Consider the following 23,741-nt stretch of genomic DNA (forward strand, 5'->3'; position numbering starts at 1 on the left):
TATATATGTGTGTGTATATGTATATATATATACATATACACACACATATACACACACATATATACACACTACAACCTATTTATCTGTTCATCCCCTAATGGACACTTAGGTTGTTCTCACGTCTCGGCTACTGTAAATAATGCTGCAATAAACATGAGAATGCAGATATCTTTTTGACTTAGTGTTTTCACTCCCCTTGAATATATATTAGCAGAAGTGGAATTGCTGGATTGTACAGTTGTTATTTTTAATTTTTTGAGGAATCTCCATGCTGCTTTCCATAGTGGCTGCACTGCTTTACAATCCCAACAGCAGTGCACAAGGGCTCACTTTTCTCCACATCCTCGCTAACACGTGTTATCTCTTGTCTTTTTGATGATGGTGATTATAACAGGTGTGAGGTCATAGCTTACTGTGGTTTTAATTTGCATTTCCCTGATGACTAGTAATGTTGAGTACCTTTTCATGTACCTGTTGGCCTTCCGTATATTTTCTTTGCCCATGTTTTAATTGGGTTATTTGTCGGTTTTTCCTACTGAGCAATAAACTATTTTGAGAAAGGTTTTAAAGAGGAGTAACAACAGATTTCCATGTGAAACATGTAACACATACAACAATGTAGAGATGGAAATGAATAAGCCTAGTGCAGGTAACAGAAGATTTACCTGGAACAGATTCTGAAACTGATGATGAATGAAAAATAAAGTTGATGATATATGCTGGAGGTAGAGGACGGTTCGTATAGAATATTTTTTTTAAAAAGCGTACAGTTCAGACTTAATATAAAACTACTGGAAATCATCAAAAGTAATGACAAAAGGAGTGTTTGAGAAAAGATTTCTGAACTTTGGAAAGGTTAATAGTGATTTGTCAAACCTCTCACTATTTCTTTTTCATACACTCAAGTTCTTGATCCTCAAAGTTCCTGCATCAGTGCTTTACACCTTCTCCCCCCAGTCTATATGTGCAAGGAGACTACGTGGCCTTAGCCCGAACGTCTGCCAGGCTGGGAAACACCACTTCCCATGGCAGACCGTACTCATTCCATCCAATAGTGAGCAAGTTCCACCACATGGGAGATCAGTGGCTGCTTCCCAGTAGCGTTGATCCCTATGTTCCTCTGGAATGACAAAGAACAAATCTAATCCCTCTTCTACACCTAAGTGTAGCAACGATATCTCATACTAAGTCTTCTCCAGGTTACACATCCTAGGTTCTGTTAACTATTCCTCATTTGGCAGAAGTGTAAAACTCCTCCTTTGGATACATGTCAATTTTCAAGTGCCTTGAAACTCATTAGGGCAGTTTTAGAGCAAGTTACCTAATGTTCAGGGAGTAAGTAAAAAAACAACTGAAAGGTCTAAAGTGCTGATAAACGTCTGCTCCAATCAACAAACTGCTTACCAAGAGCACTAGTGCTTTGTAAACTTGGGGAAAGCTAAAAGAAACAAATAGAAATTGCTTTAGAAAATCTGTGTTTGGAGGAAAAAAAAGTCAATTCAAGCCCCAAGTTGGGCTCTGTATTGGGAAGGAAGGAAGGAAGGAAGGAAGGAAGGAAGGAAGGAAGGAAGGAAGGAAGGAAGAAAGGAAGGAAGGAAGGGAGGGAAAGGGAGGAAGGAAAGTAAATAAGTAAGTCTGTATCTATTTTCTGCACCAGACCCTCAGTGGCACTCTGCCCAGAAACCATGGTTTTTCCCTATGCAAAAGCATGAAATTACACAAAAAGCCTAGCTTACTGAATAGCATCTGAAACCACACTAAAAAGATTAAAACAAACCTAGCTTACTGAAAAGCGTCTGAAACCATGCATCTGAAAGGTTAAAACAAACACTGCAGATCAGACACACAACAATAACTGTCATAGTAACAGCAAAACTTACAAAGCTGTTACCCGATGCCAGGCATTGTTCTATGTGCTTAGTAGGTATTGTCTTATTTAATACAATTTTTACTGTCAGATTACAGACGAGGAAACTCAGGCTCGGAGAGGTTAAGTGATTTGCCTGAAAAGCCAGCAAAGGAGAATGAAAAGCAGTCCAGTAAGGGAAGGGGAGAAAAAAAAAAAAAAAAAAAAGGAAATGGTAGGAGCCAAACGAAGAGAGTGATTGATAGAGGTAAGAGTTAACTGTCAAATGTTGAAAAGTAAAGTAGGATGGGGACAGAGGACCAGATCTAGAAGATGTTGGTTCTGAATGGCCTTAATAAGAGCAATTTTATTGCAGTGGGGATGACAGTCTACTGGAGAGGGCAAGAGAGAATGAAAGGCAAGGGAGTGGGAAAAAGAGTATCGATGATTCTTCTGAGGAGATATGGGGAAAAAAGGACTAGAACATGAGGACAAGGAAGGATTTTTTTTTTAAATATGAGCTATTATAACATATTTACACGCTGATGGAAATGAGCTGGTAGAGGGGAAACATTAATGATTCAGGGGAGGAAATGCACAGGTAATTGAGGATGGGATGGATTGCAAAGCAAAGGAACTAGCCTCAGATCAAAACGAAAGGCGCTCATCCACTTTAACAGGAAGGAAAGTTGCAAATTATTGCAGCTCAGCTATTAGATTTTTATGATGGAGAAAAAGATTGTTCTCATCTAATTCCTTTTTATTTTTTTTTATTTGAGAGATAGAGAATAGGGGAAAGGTGCAGAGGGAAAGGAGAGAATCCCAAGCAGGCTCCATGCTGAGTGTGAGCCCCAACATGAGGCTCGATCCCTCGACCCTGGGGTCATGACCTGAGCCAAGATGGAGAGTCAGATGCTCAACCGAATGAGCCACCCCATGCCCCTGACACTGCTGATTTCTAGGTTAAGTTGAGAATGAGAGAGAAGCACATGTTAGAAGTTTTAGGAGATTGGCAATGGTAAATAATCATTACAGAGAAAGGGAAAGCAAATGTCTTTGAAAAAATGTAGTACTGAAAATCTACTTGATGTTTGTATTCATGAATTTAAAATAAGTCAGTTTGGAGTTTTCCCTAGTTCAGTTCTCTACTGCTCAGGGGTAAGCAAGAAATATGTGGTAAGCTTGTTTTTTTTGTTTTTTTGTTTTTTTTAATGCCACAGGCAGATGCACTGGGAAGTTGAGAATTTATAAAAGGGAATGATTAAAATGATGAGTAAGGAAGGAAATGAGGACACTGGACAAAGGACAGTTAATAAATTGTGAAAAATGACTGCAGCCAAGGAATTAATAATGCCTCAAATGGTTGTTATGAGGATTAGAGTAATGTATATAAAGTATTTAGAACATTATCTAGCACATGTTAAGCTCTCTATGAGTAACAGATGCTTTCATTTGTTATTACTTCAAAATCCCTGAGGTGATATTACAGTAACCTCATCTAATTATTTGGGGTTTTTTTCTCCAAAAATTATGGACCAAGCACTATTCTAAACTGTAACTAGCACAGTAAAAAAGACAAAGTGCCTGGCCTCAGGGAGATTACATTTTAGAGGGTTGACATGAAAATTAATATATGAGTAAGTACCTGTCACAGTGCTTTGCACTAATAGGTGCTCAATAAGTAAATATAAGTTGTTTGGCTCCAGCCTATTTTCTTCCACATATTATGAACACCATTAGGAGAGTAATATCCTTTATCCATTATATTCCTTTGCTCAAAAACCTATATTGGTTTCTTACTGTAATATTTAAATTACTGTAATATTAAACCAATCTTTCCAAACACATTTGCTTGCACACTGCATTGGTTTATTTATTTATAAATTACATATACATTCTATGTAGTACCAATATGTTGTGTACATTATAAAACATACTAAAGCACTTAGAATAGTAGCTGGTATATAGTTTGAACTACAGAAATGTTAGCTATTGTTGTTATTATTACTAAATATGTTTCTTAAGTTCTGATACCATATTTTTTTTTTTTTATGTTTATTTATTTTGAGAGAGAGAGAGCACGCCTGGGAGCCACAGAGGGGCAGAGAGAGATGGAGAGAGAATCCCAAGCAAGCTCTGCACCATCAGCATAGAGCCTGACACGGGGTTCAATCTCACAAAACATGTGATCATAACCTGGGCCAAAATCAGAAGTCAGATGTTTAGTCAACTGGAGCCACCCAGGCATCCTGTGAAACCACTTTTTTGTATGCCACTGATTCCTCTTACAAAACCCACTTTGGAGACCACTGGTCTAAACTGCTGGACTTCCAAAGGCCTCCATTATTTAAACCCATCTAATGTATTCAACTTTCTTTTCTACTACTCCGGATCTATAGGTAGTCATTTCACTCCCTTCTAAGTACTTTGTGATTCCATTCTTGTGAATTCTTGTGATTCCACCTTGTCCTTGCCTATGCCCGTGCGGGGAAAATACCCAGCTTCTCTGACTTTCTAGATTGTAACAACCCTAAAAAATCGGTGGAAGCTTTGCAATTCTCTACTGGTCTTCCAATCTAATTACTTCAAATGATACAATATTTCCCTTTTCTGATTTCCTATGGTACTTAATAGTCTCTCCACATTTCACCATATATAATGTATTACACAGTTCTGTTCTATAGTGTTTTGATTATGTTACACACTAGACTTGCCTCTCCAGAGTTTATGCAAAAGCTTATTTTAGGGGCGCCTGGGTGGCGCAGTCGGTTAAGCGTCCGACTTCAGCCAGGTCATGATCTCGCGGTCCGTGAGTTCGAGCCCCGCGTCGGGCTCTGGGCTGATGGCTCAGAGCCTGGAGCCTGTTTCTGATTCTGTGTCTCCCTCTCTCTCTGCCCCTCCCCCGTTCATGCTCTGTCTCTCTCTGTCCCAAAAATAAATAAAAAACGTTTGAAAAAAAAAATTTAAAAAAAAAAAAAAAAAAAAAAAAAGCTTATTTTACCAGAGACAATAAAGCATACTGGTTAAGAGCACAAGCAATGGCTTCAATTTAAAAGGGGTACGTTACAGTGAAAATGTTTATGGAAATATTTAGGATTGTGGATAGCAGGTAGCAGATACTCAACCAATAGCAGTTATTATCATGCATGATCTACATTATGTCACACCAATGTAATACTTTGACAAGAACCAACAAATGTCTTGCAAAGAAGTCATGACTACAAAACCATCACTATAAATGATGTGAACCAATTACCTTCCCTCCCAGTAGTATGCAGAAGCCCTACCCAAGATGTAAAACTAAAAAAGTCCTCCAAATACTTCTGACTTGCTTCTCAGCCTAAACATCAGAACTACTTGTGTAGCTTTTTAAAATTTAAGGTGCAAGGAGCCGATCTCAAAAATTCTGATTTAATACCTCTGCAATGAGTCCCCATTTCTATTTTTTCTAAAAGCATTAAAAATTATTCTAACATGCAGCTAATTTTGAGAACAAACAATATTTGGCAATGACTAGAATACACTACGAAAAAATACAACTTTTGGAGGCTGATTGGGTCAAATTTGTGAAAGGATGGAGGCAGAAGAATGATAATGAACCGTAACTGTATTTCCAATTTCCTTGCTTTTCTTGCCTCCTTTTGTGTGTGTAAGAGCAAATATATACTGTATTCTCAAACTGAGGACGGTGACAGCAGATCCAATCAGAATAGAAGGAAAAATAAACAACGCTTAGACAAACACTAGATATCCTTTACTCTTCTTCCCTTTTCTTTTCATTAAACTCCTGACTGTTGGTTCTCTCTCCAGCATCCCTCGCTCCCCCAGACCTCAGTGCCTCGACCTAACACACTCTACATCCGCAGAAATGCCTCGGACTTAGAAAATGCTTTTATAAATGTTACTTTAACCGTTTCAGAAACTCCCTGACGTTGTGGTATTACCGCCACTGTAACAGGAAGAATCTCAACTTGAGAGAGATTAAGGGTTTGCACAAGATCATACAGTCAATCCATTAAGAACATTCTCTCACTATCTTTTTCCCCCCATCTTTTTCTGATTCTTCACCCCACGGGGGCCCAAAAGGCCCGCTGCCGGCCACACACACTTGTCTCATAACCTCAAACCGTTCCAACTCTACCAGAACTCATTCTTTCGATCCTTTACAACCCCCCCCCCCCCGCCACGTTCTCCTTTTCCCTTCCCGTTGCTCATGTTCGCTCAGCACAGACCCCTTTCCAAGTGTACAATTTAATATGTGAGCCGGGGAGGGGAAAAGGAAAGCAGAAACTACAGGCAGTTCCGGACCTAGAAAAACCGAGGTGCCTTGGGAGTAGGCATGAACGCTGCAGCACGGCACCACTCCCAACACTTCGGATCCCCTTCTCGGAATCCCGATAGGGAGCCCCAGCTCCCGGTGACACTTACGTGACATTGGCAGGGCTCGGACAACCCTAGGGTGGAAGGCGGCCGCCATCTTCTCCCACAATCCCCCGCAACCGGCGCTCTGGCTACGGCTACTAAGCTGGGCCAAAAGTAATCTTCCACGCCTTGCTGCGCAGGCGCCAACGGAAAAAGAAGGGGCGGGTCAGAGATTAGGATAGGGTGTAAACTGGAGGGAACTGGGGAGGAGAGCAAGGTACAGGGGAGGGTACGTGGAAAAGAGGGCAAAAAGGGGAAATAGAAAGTGAAGAATTTTGGGGTCAGAATCTCAGATCTGGAGCCGACCGTAAAGATAATCTCATTACCAAGGAATGTGAAGTTCAGAGTCTGCCAGTGACTGGCTCGAGGGCATGCAAAATGGCACAACCCGAGCTGCCTGAGCCAAGCTTTCCTGACTCAGTTCAGTTCATTATTTCCTGAAAATGTCAGATAGAGAAGTTCTGGTGAGACTAGGGGAAAGTAGAGGCGCGGCCCCTGCCCTCGGGAAGTTCTCGAAGGAGAGAACCAGGGTCTAGAGGAGAAGTCAGAAAAGAAAGGAGTGAAGCAGGGACGAAGAGAAAGGGAGGAATTAAAATAGAAATGAGGATGCGCACGTCGAACTCGTGCACATTCTCTCCCCGGAGACTTAGCTCTTGTTGTACCCTTTGCCTGGCAGGCTCACTTAGATGTCTACTCCAGCTCAAGTTTCTGCTTGAAGAAAACTTCTCAGACACCCAAGGTGGTCATCACTCCATCAGTCTCTTCGTTGCTATTTTATATATGAAAGCACTTACCACCAACTGACATGTGAATCCAGGTATCCTTATCCTGGTGTATGATTCATGAGTGGACTTAAGGAAGTCTGTGAACCTCCTGAAATATTAAGTAAAATCTAGTGGGTACGTATGCCACTGCACATTTTTCTAGAAGGAAACTCAAGATGACTCTAGAACAGTGGTTCTTTTTTTTTTTAACTGTGGACCAATTTGAGAATCTGCACTGTTTTAGAAAGAGGTATCTAGATCCCAAGGAGATTCCAGAAAGATTAAGTACTTGGCTTTTTTAACTAGTCTATTTTGGTCGTTCAAGATCTCAGAGTAGGAGACAGCAAACTGCTGTGAGACATCTGCCTTGGGCTTATCAGAACAAACTAGTTGGGGGATCTTTCTAGATTGGTAATTCTTTCAGTGTTTTGGGGTTTTGTTTGTTTTTTGGTGTGTGTGTGTGTGTGTGTGTGTGTGTGTGTGTGTGTGTTTAGGAAGAAAGCAGTGTGAGTTGCTTGGATGGACAAAAGTCCCATAATGAGCAGAGGTTATTAGGCTTGTAAAATTGGTTGTAAAATTCAATCTACCAAATTGAATTGCAAGAGGAAAGAAACTTTTGAAGAAAATCAGAGAAGTTTAAAAATGCTACACAGTCTTAAATCTCTTGGCCTTGTCCAGTTTTCACCCAGCGCTTAAAATTTTCTGATATTTGATTCTGGGGTGAATATGATTATAAAAAACTGGTTCTGAAAAGTTGACAGACCCCATTATCATCACCATCCTCCTAACACCTGTGTAACATGCCAAGTATGGTATTTTACATTTCCAAGTCAAACACTGATTGATGTTCTCAATACTAGTTTCAAGGTGGCATATTTTTCAAAAAGCACTGACTTAAAACTTGGAATGTTAGATCCCAGTCCTAGCTTTACCAGTTAATAGTTGTGACCTGGGCAAGTTTCTACACCTGTCAAACAGGGAAAGTAATACCTGCCCTATTACCTCAAAAGGTTATTGTGAGGATCAGATGACATAATGGGTGTGAAGGTACTTTCTCAACTGCAGAATACTGTATGCATGTAAATGAAGTTCTATTTAAATATCACTGAAGTATCAAAATCCTAGACTGTTAGAACTTGAAGGGATGTAAGACATGAGTAAGCCCAATTTCTTTATTTTAAAGATGAAAAAACTGAGGCAGTATAAAAAAATCATCAATAGATAAATAACCTTGTTGAAGAAAGCCTGTAACAAACAAGTCAGTCACTTTTGAATTTGTTAACAATTGTAAACTTTATCTTGTGACCTTGATCAAGATTCTTCTTGTTTCATAGAAACTACATATCAGTCCTATATGGAGTCATTAATTAAGAGTACCTAGGATAACATTTCTAAAGGGGATGTACTAAAAATAAAGTCCTCCTCAAGGAAAGAAATTGCCAATCAAATGCCTCTTGGTCTGATTTATCCCAGCTCATTCTCAGGTCAAGGCATTGTAGAGAAAGGATTAGTGCTATTGTATCTGACCATCAAAAACAAAATTATAACCCAGAAATGGTCAGTTTGGGCAAAATATCTGCAAATTTATTATTATTATTACAAAAGGTAAGATGCTTAGAGTTAAGGCTGAGTCCACAAAATGAAATGATTCCATGGGCTTTGTATAAAAAAATTAGCAGATGCTCAGTTTTTATTTCTTCTCTGTACCCATCTGAATTTGTTTGTACATAACACTGTTGTTTTAAGTGCAACCCATTGGTAAAATTCCCCGTCCCGTATTCCCTTCCTAAATTAGATACTTAAAGGAGAAAAATAATTGGAAGCAAGCCAGCCCAGTCCTTCCAAACTAAGCATCAGAGCCTTGAAGTGTATCTTCACCTATCCCCCTTGTCCTTTGACAACTCAGTTTCTGGTAGCTTCACTACTGTTGCTATAGAGACAATGATATCACCAGTTGTGATTCTGATGTCACTCTTCAGTCCCAACAAGGGGGAGGTACATGGAAGGCTGGGGGAGGAAACAAGATCTTGAGCTGAGCAAGAACATCCCAGCATCTTCACTGGGCATCACTGGAGTCTTCTGTGGTTCACTATTCCAGTGCTACAGAGGTAAGAAATTCCACTGGACTGATAAAACAGCCCATTTTCTGAGCCTCTGTGGTTAAAAAGGAGAATTCAGTGACAAGCGATGGTTAACTTTTAGTATTCAACCCAGCCTCCTTCTTTGCACAGTTTTAATTTTTGCATCAGTTTTCTGGGAATAAATAAGCCTCTCACTCAGTAGCATTACAGCTAAAGCTACCATCTTTACTGCTGAAATTTTTATTTTGTTGCAGATTTGACCAGATCTCCTTGGCCATCTTTTTGGGATCATGAGGGGCTCTTACTCCCTGCTTCCCAATTTGACAATGAGACTGGAAGCTTGACTACCTGCTGCCTTATTTTCATTGTGTAGCTGTTCCAAAAGTTTTTTGTTTTTTGTTTTTTAACCCCAGTGCTCTAATAGCAAAATCAGACTGGTGTAGCTCTGAGTCCCGAATCTCCTCTACTTTCATTCTCTCTACTATTATTTCTGAAGCCTTGGCTAGACAATATGTAGCCATGTGGAGGAAGTGTCTGTACTTTATGGTGCAATAGAGGAAGAAACTAAGGGAAAATGAAAGTGGAGGAGATTCACAGAGAAGCTTAACACTGAATGGTATCACCAAGGGAAAAAGACACACACACACACACACACACACACACACACACACACACACACATACTTCTTATCCTTAAACAAAATCAATTGTAACTGATGTCAACAATAACCAAATTTATTGAGTGTGTATAATGCACCAGGCACTTAGAGGAAGGCAGCAAGACAGAAAAAGAGAATATATATAATTGAATATATTCCTTTTTAAAACTAGTTACGAAACTTGGTTGAATGAACTTTAAAACCTAATATGATATGTATCAGCCCTGCTTCATATATGTTGTCTGTAGTTTGGGCTTTTCTGTGACTTTAAGAACCTTGAGTAAACAGGAGCCTCTTGCTTATGATGGATACAGAAGAAAACAGTCTTGAGATAGAGTTATGGTCTGGAGTACAGCAACCATAACCAAACCCCTGTGTTATGCCCTCTCTGGCTGGTATTCATGATTTGCATTCCTTCTCAATTAGTATTGAGGTAGCAATCACATTGGCACTTTTAAGAAAAATCCCTTCTATTGGCTGCAGGATCCCTCTATTGGCCATAGAAAAATTTCACAGCTTGCAGGATGCTAACCTGTATAATTTAAAGTAGTATGTCCATTGTTTTTAACACTCCCTTTCTGAGCCTCAGTTTCCTAATCTGTAAAATGAGGTTGTTAGAATGGTTTCTAGGGTCCATTTGTCTATACATTGTATACAGTTATCTTTCTTTCCTCATCAAATTTAATAGATAATACAAAGCATTCGTTTTGTCTTTTACATCCTACCCTAACTCCAGGGTATTGTTCACCAACTTTAAGCGTAAGAAATTTATGACACCATTCATTGGCTCCATTAAATTCTAGAGTTTCCTGGGGCGCCTGGGTGGCGCAGTCGGTTGAGCGTCCGACTTCAGCCAGGTCACGATCTCGCGGTTCGGGAGTTCGAGCCCCACGTCAGGCTCTGGGCTGATGGCTCAGAGCCTGGAGCCTGTTTCCAATTCTGTGTCTCCCTCTCTCTCTGCCCCTCCCCCGTTCATGCTCTGTCTCTCTCTGTCCCAAAAATAAATAAACGTTGAAAAAAAAAAAATTCTAGAGTTTCCTTCCCTCTTTTCCATCTTATTATGAAAAATATATACAGATTTAGAAGTCTGAATATTACCATCAAAAGATATTTAAGTACCATATATATTATTATATACATAGTACTATATATATAGTAATACTATACATATATATACACTATACATATATATATAGCACTGTGTATATAGTAATATAATGTACTTATTGTATATGTATACTATGCATATGTGTATACTATGTATATATGTATGCATATATACATGTATATATGTATACTATATATAGTAATATATTTAGTACTATATATATAGTCTAAAGGTCCATGGATGCAGATAAACACGGAAGAAGACATAGAAAATACAATAAAAAATGCTAGTACATCTAGGTGGAAGTGTTTGCTGGATACATGTGACTAAAATATGTTCTTTCTGTTTGTGAAAGAAGTTCAAGAGCACTTTTGAAGTGCTGATTTATTTGTATTATTGGGATAGGAGAGTCTGTTAATAAACCACTATATATATATATATATATATATATATATATATATATATACACATATATATGTGTAAATATATATACATATATATGTGTAAATATATATACATATATATGTGTAAATATATATATGAAGAGAGAGAGGGATAGAGAGTTATTCTCAGATTCTCCTATTAAAGAAAGAACAGTTGACACTATCTGGAATTAGAAATGGGCACTATTCATATATTCATTCTTTCAGCAGACAATTATTAAGCACCAACTTTAATACACTAGTTATGAGGGATACCAAGATGAGTAAGAAAATGCATCTGCCCTTAGCCATCTAATAAAGGAGATGAACTATATGTGAGCAATTAAAAAACTAGATGGGATGTAAAGGTTGAAGCAAAATATGACGTAAACCTTGATGGAGGACCAATCACATTGAATTAGGTATTTAGGAAATATTTCATAGATGGGGTAAGCTTTGTCCTGAACTATCAAGCAAGGGTGGTATTTAGAGAGACATCACTAGGAGGTTGGGTGGATATTCCAGTATGAGAGTACAATGCCCTAATGTCTTAAAGTACAGTGCCCTAATGTCCTAATTTAAATGTCTTATAAGAGGTAGTGTAAGGAAGATCATTGATCTGGAAGTTATATCTAACTAACTATAAATCCCCTTTACAACATGAAGATGTATATTTCTCTTAAGTCCTCAAAAGAATATTTACAGAGTGTTTTGAGATCCATGAATTAATTCAGGGCACTTATTCTTCATTCTAGCTATTTATTTTTTGACTTACTAATCAAGCAAGTTTGAGATTAACCTAAAAACTTTTAGTTTCGTCATTGTTATTTAAGGCTATAAATCACTGATTTGGAAGTGGAGAATAATAATAGTCATTTCAGGAACTGTTGGCCAAAAGATAGAACCTTTTTTTGTCATCTGGGAACCATCAGACTGCACCCAGAATAAGATCTGGACTTGAAATTTGAATGTCATTTTGTGCTCATGACTTGTGTGCTACATGTGAAAAATAATGTGCAAGTCAAAATCATTATTTGGTAATAAGGGCAATTGGGTTCATATGTAAAATTAGTCATTTTTATCTGTGTCTTTCCATTGCAGATCCCTTATATTTCATGGCAGGAGGGGTGGGTAAATTTAGGGATAGTGAAGACAACAAATTAGTCAAGAGCTTTCCTCGTATCTCAGAACCTGTCATCAGTAAGAGTAAGTGATCACATAATTTCCTTGCTTTTGCACTTAATTTTCACTCTTACTTTTTAATTGTGACATATAGCTTAAATAAGTTAGGAGATCCTGTTGAGTTTGTCATTTTCTATTAAAAGCAATTCATTAGGATGAAATATCAACTGGAGATTGAGAGGTAAGCTATTGACTCTCACTTGTTCTGTCAACAGTCCAGAGCAACCTGTTTCTAAGTCTTCTCATTATTTGTCCAAGTAATAGTAATATCCATTCCTTTATTCGTGGTAATGACTCAAGCATAAGGATATTAGCATATAATAGCTGCTGAGAGACCATACTAGGCTTAACTTCATAGACTTTAAAAACTCCCTTGTTAGGGTTAAAAGAAAACTATTAAAATGAGATACCAAAGAACTTTAGGAAATTGTAGAAATTTTTAACGAAAAGAATAAATATTTATCTTTCTGGAGCTGGCCAGTCTTTCTCAGAGAGAATCTCTCCAGATAAACCCAGGCCCAGGGATTCTCATTCTTATGCAGATGTATATTAGAATCATCCAGCGAGCTTTTACAAAATTCAATGTCTAAGTTTCCCCACCCCAAAACCATTGAAATAAGATTTTTGGGGGTTGCCTGGGTGGCTCAGTCAGTTGAGCATCCGACTTTGGCTCAGGTCATTATCTCACGGTTTGTGGGTTCAAGCCCCTCATCAGGTTCTCTGATGTCAGTGCAGGGCCCGCTTTGGATCCTATGTCCCTCCTCTCTCTCTGCCCCTCCCCTGCTTGTGTTCTCTCTCTCAAAAATAAATAAACATTTTAAAAATGTTTCTTAAAAAAGGAAATAAGATTCTTTGGAAGGTAGTATGTGTGTCAGTATCTTTAAACAGCTCTCTGAGTGATTCTAAGGTCTAATCAGGGTGGAGAACCCATTGCTTACCCAAGGAATCTATTGTATTACAGTGTCAGGAAGAGTAAGAGAAACTGTGTCCCTAACTCAGGAATCTGAATTAGTGATTGGGGTATCAAAATACGTACAAATCCTTGTGGGAGCAAAAGACAAGTAGCTCTTAAAAGGTCTTCTGTTTTATTATTTATTTATTTATTTATTTATTTATTTATTTATTTATTTGAGAGAGAGAGAGAGAGAAAGAGAGAATGAGCTGGGGAGGGGCGGTGGGGGGCAGGGGGGAACAGAGGATCTGAAGCAGGCTCCAGGCTCTGAGCTATCAGCAGAGAGCCCGATGCAGAGCTCGAACTCCTGAACCACGAGATCATAACCTGAGCAGAAGTTGGACGCTTAACCAACTGAGCCACCCAGGGACCCCTATTTTCTTTTTAATAATTACCCATAATATTCTATATGACAATAATAATAAATCCATTTATAAGTAAGCTTAAGTCATGTGTGTAATCTGTATTTTATTTGTGTTGGTTTAATTTTGAGGGAGGATGTCAACCCCCACCACTGCCCAAAGTCCTTTAAAACAAATATTTCCAATTAACAAGCTATTCAACCCCTAATAATGCTTATTTCAAGCAAATTTTTATAAAATGCAATTTCACTGTAAAAAAAATTAGGATGAGCTTTTGGACTTTACTGTAACAGTTTAAAACAACTTATAACAATTTTAAATACTTGCTTTGCTTTGTGCAAATCAAATATGAATCTGTATATCTGCTTAATAAAAATTTTTAGGCACATTAGAGAGGAAATATTGGCTTATTATACCTTATTGAGAAGTATAGATGTAAGCAAACTTTGTAATGAAAGCAGGGAACTTCAGTATGGAAGCCTGGTAATGGAAATCCGGCATGGAAAAAGAGGTCAAAGATAAGCTTCTCATACTTGTAGATTAGCAGTGGACAAATATTATGATAATTGGCCATATTTTTGAAGACTATCAAATAAGATGCAATGGTATGGAAAGTGGACAAGACTACGGCAAGGAATATAAGAATAGGGGCTATTACATTAAATTTTGAGGTGAGCCAAAAGCAAGTATAAGCAATTCTTTCATGACAAATGGCAACAAATGAAAGAAGACAGTCGTAGCAGCTAGATGGAGGCTTGTGGTGGGAGAAAACAACTAAAATGATTATCAGCTTTCTGGTTTGGAAGACTAGCTAGATCGCAGTGCCATTATTGAGATTAGGGAGTAGAGCAAAGTATTGGGAGAGCTATAGTACAGTCAGTATCAGCAAGGGCATCCACGCAAAGGCCCATTGGATGGTGCATGTGGTATCTCTTTTCTCTCGGCCTCAAGAATATTGGCTGAACTATGGAAACTAAGAATTCCCCTAGGATCCTTGGCTACTTGGAGGAGAGATTGGTCTTAAGGAGGATCTACTAGACTTATTGTTAATGTAAGTTAAGCTAGTGCTCTAGAAATTAATGAAAATTAAGCATATATTACTTTAAAAATAAGCTGGTGGGCAAAAAAAAAAAGTTGGTGGGACAACAACAGGCAGAAAGACACAAATTAATTCTATTTTGATCACATTGAGTTTTGAGTGTCTACTGAAAATCCAGGATGTGGAAGGGTTATCAAGCAAGAACACATAGAGCAGAACACATGGCTACATAGGTTCATTTATGAACAAATCTGTATTAAGCACGTCTACATATACCAAGCACCAGCTTCCGTACTAGAGACACATATATTTAAGAAATCTTCCTGCAGTTGACAGCTGAGGATGAAGAGATCCAGAGTTCGGTGGGTTGAAGTAGCTTTTGGGATAGGTCTCTCTATTGAAAGCATTGCTGTTTTCCACACCTCAGCCATTTGCCTATTTCTCTTTATGTTCATGTAACCTGTCCCTTTGATGACCCTTTCTCATTTTTTTTCTACTTCCAGATGTCGGATAGGGTTGACTGGCTACAAAGCCAAAATGGAGTATGCAAAGTTGATGTTTATACTCCTGGAGACAGCCAAGCCCAAGACTGGAAAATGGTAAGGGTCAACCACTTTTTATAGATACTAAATTAGGAATAAGTGGAGTGCTATTAAGAGTAGGCTTACTCTCTCTACCACCGCTACCCCACCTCTTATTTTCTTTCTTTTTTTAAATTTTTGTTTTTAACATTTATTTATTTTTGAGACAGAGAGAGACAGAGCATGAACAGGGGAGGGTCAGAGAGAGGGAGACACAGAATCTGAAACAGGCTACAGGCTCCGAGCTGTCAGCACAGAGCCCCACGCGGGGCTCGAACTCACAGACTGCGAGATCATGACCTGAGCCGAAGTCGGCCGCTTAACCGACTGAACCACCCAGGCGCCCCCCCACCTCTTATTTTCAACGGTGAAATTCTTGGGGAAAAATATGAATTCCTGTAGAACAAAAAGTTACCATCCATATTGTTTTGGGGGTAAATTCTATAATATGGTAATTTCATAGAAGAAATATAATTAATGCAAAACATATATTACAGCTGTAAAATTTTGTTAGTTTTTAAACAGAAAGGGATTGGATTTCAAACAGAAATGTCTCAAAAGTTCACAAACTATTTTCCGAAATGTAGAACACCTCAAAATTCTCAAAAGCATAAATTCTCATCTAAGTAACATTATCATTCTGCCTTCATCAGCCAACAAACATTTATTAAGTACTTAGTGTCAGGCACTATAAATCAGGGTTTAGTTAGAAGATGGAAACCATATCAAGTAATTTGATATTAAAAAATTTAGTGAGGGGTTCCTGGGTGCTCAGTTGGTTGAGCATCTGACTTCGGCTCAGGTTGTGATCTTGCTGTCAGCACAGAGCCTGCTTCAGATCCTCCATTTCTCTCTCTCTCTCTGCCCCTCACCTCCCAAAATAAGTAAACATTAATTTTTTTTAATTTAATGAAAGGTAATTAACTAAGTTAACCACTAAAAGCTGTAAAAGAAAACTGTCTAAGAGTTCCAGAAGTAGCAAGTGTAGAGAGAAACCACTACCCCTAGGCTGCAAGAGAGTGAACAGGAAGAGACTAAGAACTCACAGAAGCTCCTTCTCCTTCAACCAAGGCAGCTTCAGATTTCTTTGGACAGAGTGTGGCTGCCACAGGAGCACTAGCCTGCTGGTGCAGAATACATTTGCCAGAAGGTGCAAGTGGGCCAGAAGTTCAGTGTCTCTCCAGTGCCCTCTACTAACAAAGCCAGTTGCCAAAGAAAAAATGGTAAAAGGGGTCCAATTCCAGTGTCACAGAGCAAGGCAAAGGATAGTAGACTTGGAGTTGAGAGACAGTGTGGATAACTGGCACAGACTCTGTGCTTAGTCCTAGGGTCAGAGATATAAAAACAGGTTAGACAGAATTCTTTTTCTTAATTTAAGGGTTTCATAATCTAATGGAATCACTATGGTGATTCTCATCCTTAGTATTAATATTTATCAAACACCTATTTGCATGTAATGTTGCATGACCCATCTATTTATTCAAAATCTATTTGGTCTATCTTATATAGCCTAAGAGAGAAAACACTAACAAATATGCACAAAACATTAAGACATATAGATAATGAATATCCAGTTACTATAGAGTAAGTGCCAATCAAAACTGCTTCTATTAGATCTTTTCTTTACCTTTGCTCTTTCCTGTAGAAAAACAAAAGATACATCAATTTTAATACTAAATCAAATTAAAAAAACAGTCACAATTTATCATTAAGGAAGGAACACTCTGGGGTATGCAACAATAAATAAATAAAAACAGTTTCTGCCCTCATAGACCTTGCCATTAATTTGGGGAAATAAAAACTATACATGTGAAATATAAATATAATATAAAAGTTCTAAATAACCAGTAGCCCCTAATTATATCTAAATAACCAGTAGACCCAAATTATCCATTTGCCAAATGGATTTTCTGGCAGTAATTGCTATAGGTTTTTAAAGAATAGATCCAAGTCGGAGGTTGTCAAGGAAAATTTCATAAAGTATGCTTAGCAGAGCTAGAGGTGAAGAAGAATAGAATGGGAGCTATATATGTTAACTTCAAACTAAAGTACTGGAGCAGAAGATGGCTGAGGAGAGAAAGTTAAAACCCTTAACCCTTTTTATGTTCTCTTTCATGGATGTGAAAATTTTCCCTGGCCTTGATTAAGAAAGACTCAGAGGGGCGCCTGGGTGGCTTAGTCGGTTAAGCGGCCGACTTCGGCTCAGGTCATGATCTCGCACTCCGTGAGTTCGAGCCCCGCGTCGGGCTCTGTGCTTACAGCTCAGAGCCTGGAGCCTGTTTCAGATTCTGTGTCTCCCTCTCTCTGACCCTCCCCCGTTCATGCTCTCTCTCTGTCTCAAAAATAAATAAACGTTAAAAAAAAAAAAAAAGAAAGACTCAGAAATGAGACACCTGGGTGTCTCAGTTGGTTAAGCATTTGACTTTGGCTTAGGTCATGATCTCACAGTTTGTGAGTTCAAGCCCTGCATTGGGCTTTGTGCTAACAGCTCAAAAGCCAGGAGCCTGTTTCGGATTCTGTGTCTCCCTCTCTTTTTGCCTTTCCCCCTGCTCTCTCTCTCTCTCTCTCTCTCTCTCTCAAATATAAATAAATCTTTAAAAAAATTTTTTTAAAAGAAAGACTCAGAAATAATTTGGCATCCACCTTCCCACCTGTTCATGATACTATTGTATAAGAAGAGAAAGAATTAAAGGTTGCAAGAGTGCAATGGGGTTTGGAAGATATAGATGTTTGATTGTAGACTTCATTGATAGAAAAAGTCATGTGATTAGTCTTTCAGTCAGTCATTATGGCCTCATCAACCACTTTTGCAAAGTTCTGGATAGAGTGGAATAATAGATATAAGGTGCACACTTTTTAGGTTTAAAAATGTAAATAGGCAATAAAAACCTATAAACACAGCCAGCTAACAGTTCTTTATACTCTATCATAAAGTTGTATGCTATGCTATAATTTTTTCAATGTTCTGTGAAAAGAATTGAAAAAGATAAGAGAAATAAACTTTACATCTGCATTATAAGACTTCCCTGTACATGTTACAGCCCAATTATGGAGCATGTCTATTTGCAGATAGTGTGCCTATCTTTAAATAAGTAGGTAATATTGAAGGATAATTTTCAAAAGGTAAAATCAGGACTCCCAATCAGATATTAAAATGAACACATGTTGGGGCGCCTGGGTGGCGCAGTCGGTTAAGCGTCCGACTTCAGCCAGGTCACGATCTCACGGTCCGTGAGTTCGAGCCCCGCGTCAGGCTCTGGGCTGATGGCTCAGAGCCTGGAGCCTGTTTCCGATTCTGTGTCTCCCTCTCTCTCTGCCCCTCCCCCGTTCATGCTCTGTCTCTCTCTGTCCCAAAAATAAATAAACGTTGAAAAAAAAAATTTTAAATGAACACATGTTAAAGATTTTATTTAACTCATTAATGAGGAAATTGGTGAGGTGTTACAACCAGTTCAAAGGAGAATTAAAAAAAGAGATGTATTATAGATCAGAAATATTGAAATGAATAGCAAAACTGGCCTGTTCCACAGTGCAGAAGGGAAATCAGCTGAACCTCCACTAGACAGAATTTATGTGTCCACAGACATGTAGAATTATTCTGCATTGTCGTTCAACTACCTACAGCTCACAGTTGTAAAATAGCTCCCATAGGATCAGAATCAGATTATGTGGAGGGCTGTAAACAATGCTTAGTCTATAAACTATAGACTATAGGGAATGCATCATTTTCTACTGGAGGACAAATTTTTTTACCTTAGTTGCCTACATTTTGATAAATCTCAAAATAAGGTAACTTTTGCTCACAAAACAAGGCTAATTTCACCAGATTTGGTCTGATTATTTACATAGGTATAGCAACCAGATAGGCCTTAAGTTTGCTTTAATGGAAGTTTTCATAAGGAATCTCAGGTTGGACTTTTAAAGACCTCCATCATTTGATATCCTGAGACTAGGAAGTCGAGACTAACAAACTCTTCCTACCAGGTTTCACCTGTAGTTCCTAGAAAAACTCACCTGTACACAGCTGGATTTCCGTGAAACCATTGTTCATAAAAATATTTAAGTGATACTAATAAAAATGTTTAGGCCAAGTACTTTCCATTTTTTTCTATCACACACACACACACACACACACACACACACACACACACACACAAAATGTGGGGAGGGGTAGGTATATAATTGTGAACCGTTACACACAAGCTAAAGTGCAGACTAGCCAAACTCATGAACACACATAAGACAACTTTCACAGCCATTTACATCCCTCACATAACCAAGTGGCAGAAGTAGACACATTAACAGACCCAAAGATATAGCCTCTCTATCATAATAAAAAATAAGAAACAAAAGCATTCAAACTATTTTTAGCCATCAATGTTTCAGTATTCTATCTTAGAAATGAGCAAGGTAGGGGGGGATCGTCGGAAGATGGCAGCATAGGAGGACGCTGCGCTCACCGTGCGTCCTGCTGATCACTTAGATTCCACCTACACCTGCCTAAATAACCCAGAAAACCACCAGAGGATTAGCAGAAAGGAGTCTCCGGAGCCAAGCGCAGACGAGAGGCCCACGGAAGAGGGTAGGAAGGGCGGCGAAGCGGTGCGCACTCCACGGACTGGTGGGAGGGAGCCAGGGCAGAGGGGCAGCCTGCCGGCCAAGCAGAGCCCCCAAGTCTGGCTTGCAAAAGCGGAGGGGCCAGAGGGAGTGTGTTCCAACAGCAAGCGGGACTTAGCATCTAGGAGGTCATAAGTTAACAGCTCTGCTCGGAAAGTGGGAAGGCTGAAGGACAAAGGGAGGGAGAGTTACTGAGCCCCGCGACAACAGAGCTCAGTTTGGCGGGGAACAAAGGTGCTCACCAGCGCCATCTCCCTCGCCCATCCCCAAGCCAAAATCCCAAAGGGAACCAGTTCCTGCCAGGGAACTTGCTTGCTCCCCACAAACACCCAACGCTGGGTTTCTGTGGAGCCACCCCTCCGGCAGCCGGTCTGACTCCCTCCCGCTGCCACAGGGCCCCTCCTGAAGTGGATCACCTAAGGAGAAGCAAGCTAAGCCTGCCCCTCCTGCCCCCGTGCACCTTGCCTACCCACCCCAGCTAATACGCCAGATCCCCAGCACCACAAGCCTGGCAGTGTGCAAGTAGCCCAGACGGGCCATGCCACCCCACAGTGAATCCCACCCCTAGGAGACGGGAAGAGAAGGCACCCACCAGTCTGACTGTGGCCCCAGTGGTGGGCTGGGGGCAGACATCAGGTCTGACTGCGGCCCCGCCCACCAACTCCAGTTATACACCACAGCACAGTGGAAGTGCCCTGCAGGTCCGCACCACTCCAGGGACTATCCAAAATGACCAAACAGAAGAATTCCCCTCAAAAGAATCTCCAGGAAATAACAGCTAATGAACTGATCAAAAAGGATTTAAACAATATAACAGAAAGTGAATTTAGAATAATAGTCATAAAATTAATCGCTGGGATTGAAAACAGTATAGAGGACAGCAGAGAATCTCTTGCTACAGAGATCAAGGGACTAAGGAACAGTCAGGAGGAGCTGAAAAACGCCTTAAACGACATGCAAAATAAAATGGAAATGACCACGGCTCAGATTGAAGAGGCAGAGGAGAGAATAGGTGAACTAGAAGATAAAATTATGGAAAAAGAGGAAGCTGAGAAAAAGAGAGATAAAAAAATCCAGGAGTATGAGGGGAAAATTAGAGAACTAAGTGATACACTAGAAAGAAATAATATACACATAATTGGTATCCCAGAGGAGGAAGAGAGAGGGAAAGGTGTTGAAGGTGTACTTGAAGAAATAATAGCTGAGAACTTCCCTGAACTGGGGAAGGAAAAAGGCATTGAAATCCAAGAGGCACAGAGAACTCCCTTCAGACATAACTTGAATCGATCTTCTGCATGACATATCATAGTGAAACTGGCAAAATACAAGGATAAAGAGAAAATTCTGAAAGCAGCAAGGGATAAACGTGCCCTAACATATAAAGGGAGACCTATAAGACTCGTGACTGATCTCTCTTTTGAAACTTGGCAGGCCAGAAAGGCATGGCAGGAGATCTTCAATGTGATAAACAGGAAAAATATGCAGCCGAGAATCCTTTATCCAGCAAGTCTGTCATTTAGAATAGAAGGAGAGAGAAAGGTCTTCCCAAACAAACAAAAACTGAAGGAATTCGTCACCACTAAACCAGCCCTACAAGAGATCCTAAGGGGAATCCTGTGAGACAAAGTATCAGAGACATCGCTACAAGCATAAAACATACAGACATCACAATGACTCTAAACCCATATCTTTCTATAATAACACTGAATGTAAATGGACTAAATGCACCAACCAAAAGACATAGGGTATCAGAATGGATAAAAAAACAAGACCCATCTATTTGCTGTCTACAAGAGACTCATTTTAGACCTGAGGACACCTTTAGATTGAGAGTGAGGGGATGGAGAACTATTTACATGCTACTGGAAGCCAAAAGAAAGCTGGAGTACCCATACTTATATCAGACAAACTAGACTTTAAATTAAAGGCTGTAACAAGAAATGAAGAAGGGCATTATATAATAATTACAGGGTCTATCCATCAGGAAGAGCTAACAGTTATAAATGTCTATGCGCTGAATACGGGAGCCCCCAAATATATAAAACAATTACTCATAAACATAACCTTATTGATAAGAATGTGGTGATTGCAGGGGACTTTAACACTCCACTTACAGAAATGGATAGATCATCTAGATGCACGGTCAATAAAGAAACAAGGGCCCTGAATGAGACATTGGATCAGATGGACTTGACAGATATAGTTAGAACTCTGCATCCCAAAGCAACAGAATATACTTTCTTCTCGAGTGCACATGGAACATTCTCCAAGATAGATCATATACTGTGTCACAAAACAGCCCTTCATAAGTATACAAGAATTGAAATTATACCATGCATACTTTCAGACCACAATGCTATATGAAGCTTGAAATCAACCACAGGAAAAAGTCTGGAAAACCTCCAAAAGCATGGAGGTTAAAGAACACCCTACTAACGAATGAGTGGGTCAACCAGGCAATTAGAGAAGAAATTTAAAAATATATGGAAACAAACGAAAATGAAAATACAATAATCCAAACGCTTTGGGATGCAGCGAAGGCAATCCTGAGAGGAAAATACATTGCAATCCAGGCCTATCTCAAGAAACAAGAAAAATCCCAAATACAAAATCTAACAGCACACCTAAAGGAAATAGAAGCAGAACAGCAAAGGCAGCCTAAACCCAGCAGAAGAAGAGAAATAATAAAGATCAGAGCAGAAATAAACAATATAGAATCTAAAAAAACTGTAGAGCAGATCAACGAAACCAAGAGTTGGTTTTTTGAAAAAATAAACAAATTGACAAACCTCTAGCCAGACTTCTCAAAAAGAAAAGGGAGATGACCCAAATAGATAAAATCATGAATGAAAATGGAATTATTACAACCAATCCCTCAGAGATACAAACAATTATCAGGGAATACTATGAAAAATTATATGCCAACAAATTGGACAACCTGGAAGAAATGGACAAATTCCTAAACACCCACACTCTTCCAAAACTCAATCAGGAGGAAATAGAAAGCTTGAACAGACCCATAACCAGCGAAGAAATTGAATCGGTTATCAAAAATCTCCCAACAAATAAGAGTCCAGGACCAGATGGCTTCCCAGGGGAGTTCTACCAGACGTTTAAAGCAGAAATAATACCTATCCTTCTCAAGCTATTCCAAGAAATAGAAAGGGAAGGAAAACTTCCAGACTCATTCTATGAAGCCAGTATTACTTTGATTCCTAAACCAGACAGAGACCCAATAAAAAAAGAGAACTACAGGCCAATATCCCTGATGAATATGGATGCAAAAATTCTCAATAAGATACTAGCAAATCGAATTCAACAGCATATAAAAAGAATTATTCACCATGATCAAGTGGGATTCATTTCTGGGATGCAGGGCTGGTTCAACATTCACAAATCAATCAACGTGATACATCACATTAATAAAAGAAAAGATAAGAACCATATGATCCTGTCAATCGATGCAGAAAAGGCCTTTGACAAAATCCAGCACCCTTTTTTTTTTAATTTTTTTTTCAACGTTTATTTATTTTTGGGACAGAGAGAGACAGAGCATGAATGGGGGAGGGGCAGAGAGAGAGGGAGACACAGAATTGGAAACAGGCCCCAGGCTCTGAGCCATCAGCCCAGAGCCTGACGCGGGGCTCGAACTCACGGACCGCGAGATCGTGACCTGGCTGAAGTCGGACGCTTAACCGACTGCGCCA

General features: G+C 39.3%; 2 protein-coding genes across 6 annotated transcripts in view; one reads left to right on the forward strand and one right to left on the reverse strand.

The window, feature by feature from the left end:
• Positions 1-6,400, reverse strand: part of NDUFA9 (NADH:ubiquinone oxidoreductase subunit A9) — a 38,649-nt gene extending 32,249 nt beyond the window's left edge. The window contains exon 1 of the mRNA XM_025930517.2: positions 6,275-6,400. Within this exon, the coding sequence (XP_025786302.1) occupies positions 6,275-6,323 (49 nt within the window). The 5' untranslated portion in view covers positions 6,324-6,400. The remainder of the gene's footprint in view (positions 1-6,274) is intronic.
• A 51-nt stretch (positions 6,401-6,451) lies between these two features.
• AKAP3 (A-kinase anchoring protein 3) overlaps positions 6,452-23,741 on the forward strand; it is a 49,783-nt gene continuing 32,493 nt past the window's right edge. For 2 of the 5 annotated variants that reach the window (XM_086714266.1, XM_025930768.2), the window contains exons 1-4: positions 6,452-7,167; positions 9,012-9,140; positions 12,403-12,507; positions 15,340-15,435. In XM_086714266.1, the coding sequence (XP_086570392.1) occupies positions 15,340-15,435 (96 nt within the window). In that variant the 5' untranslated portion in view covers positions 6,452-7,167; positions 9,012-9,140; positions 12,403-12,507. The remainder of the gene's footprint in view (positions 7,168-9,011; positions 9,141-12,402; positions 12,508-15,339; positions 15,436-23,741) is intronic. The other 3 variants (XM_086714267.1, XM_086714268.1, XM_086714269.1) reach the window with 3 other exon arrangements.

The sequence above is a fragment of the Puma concolor genome, chromosome B4 (assembly GCF_028749965.1).
Source record: "Puma concolor isolate L17-30 chromosome B4, mPumCon1.1.hap2, whole genome shotgun sequence".
Classification (NCBI taxonomy): Eukaryota; Metazoa; Chordata; class Mammalia; order Carnivora; family Felidae; genus Puma; species Puma concolor.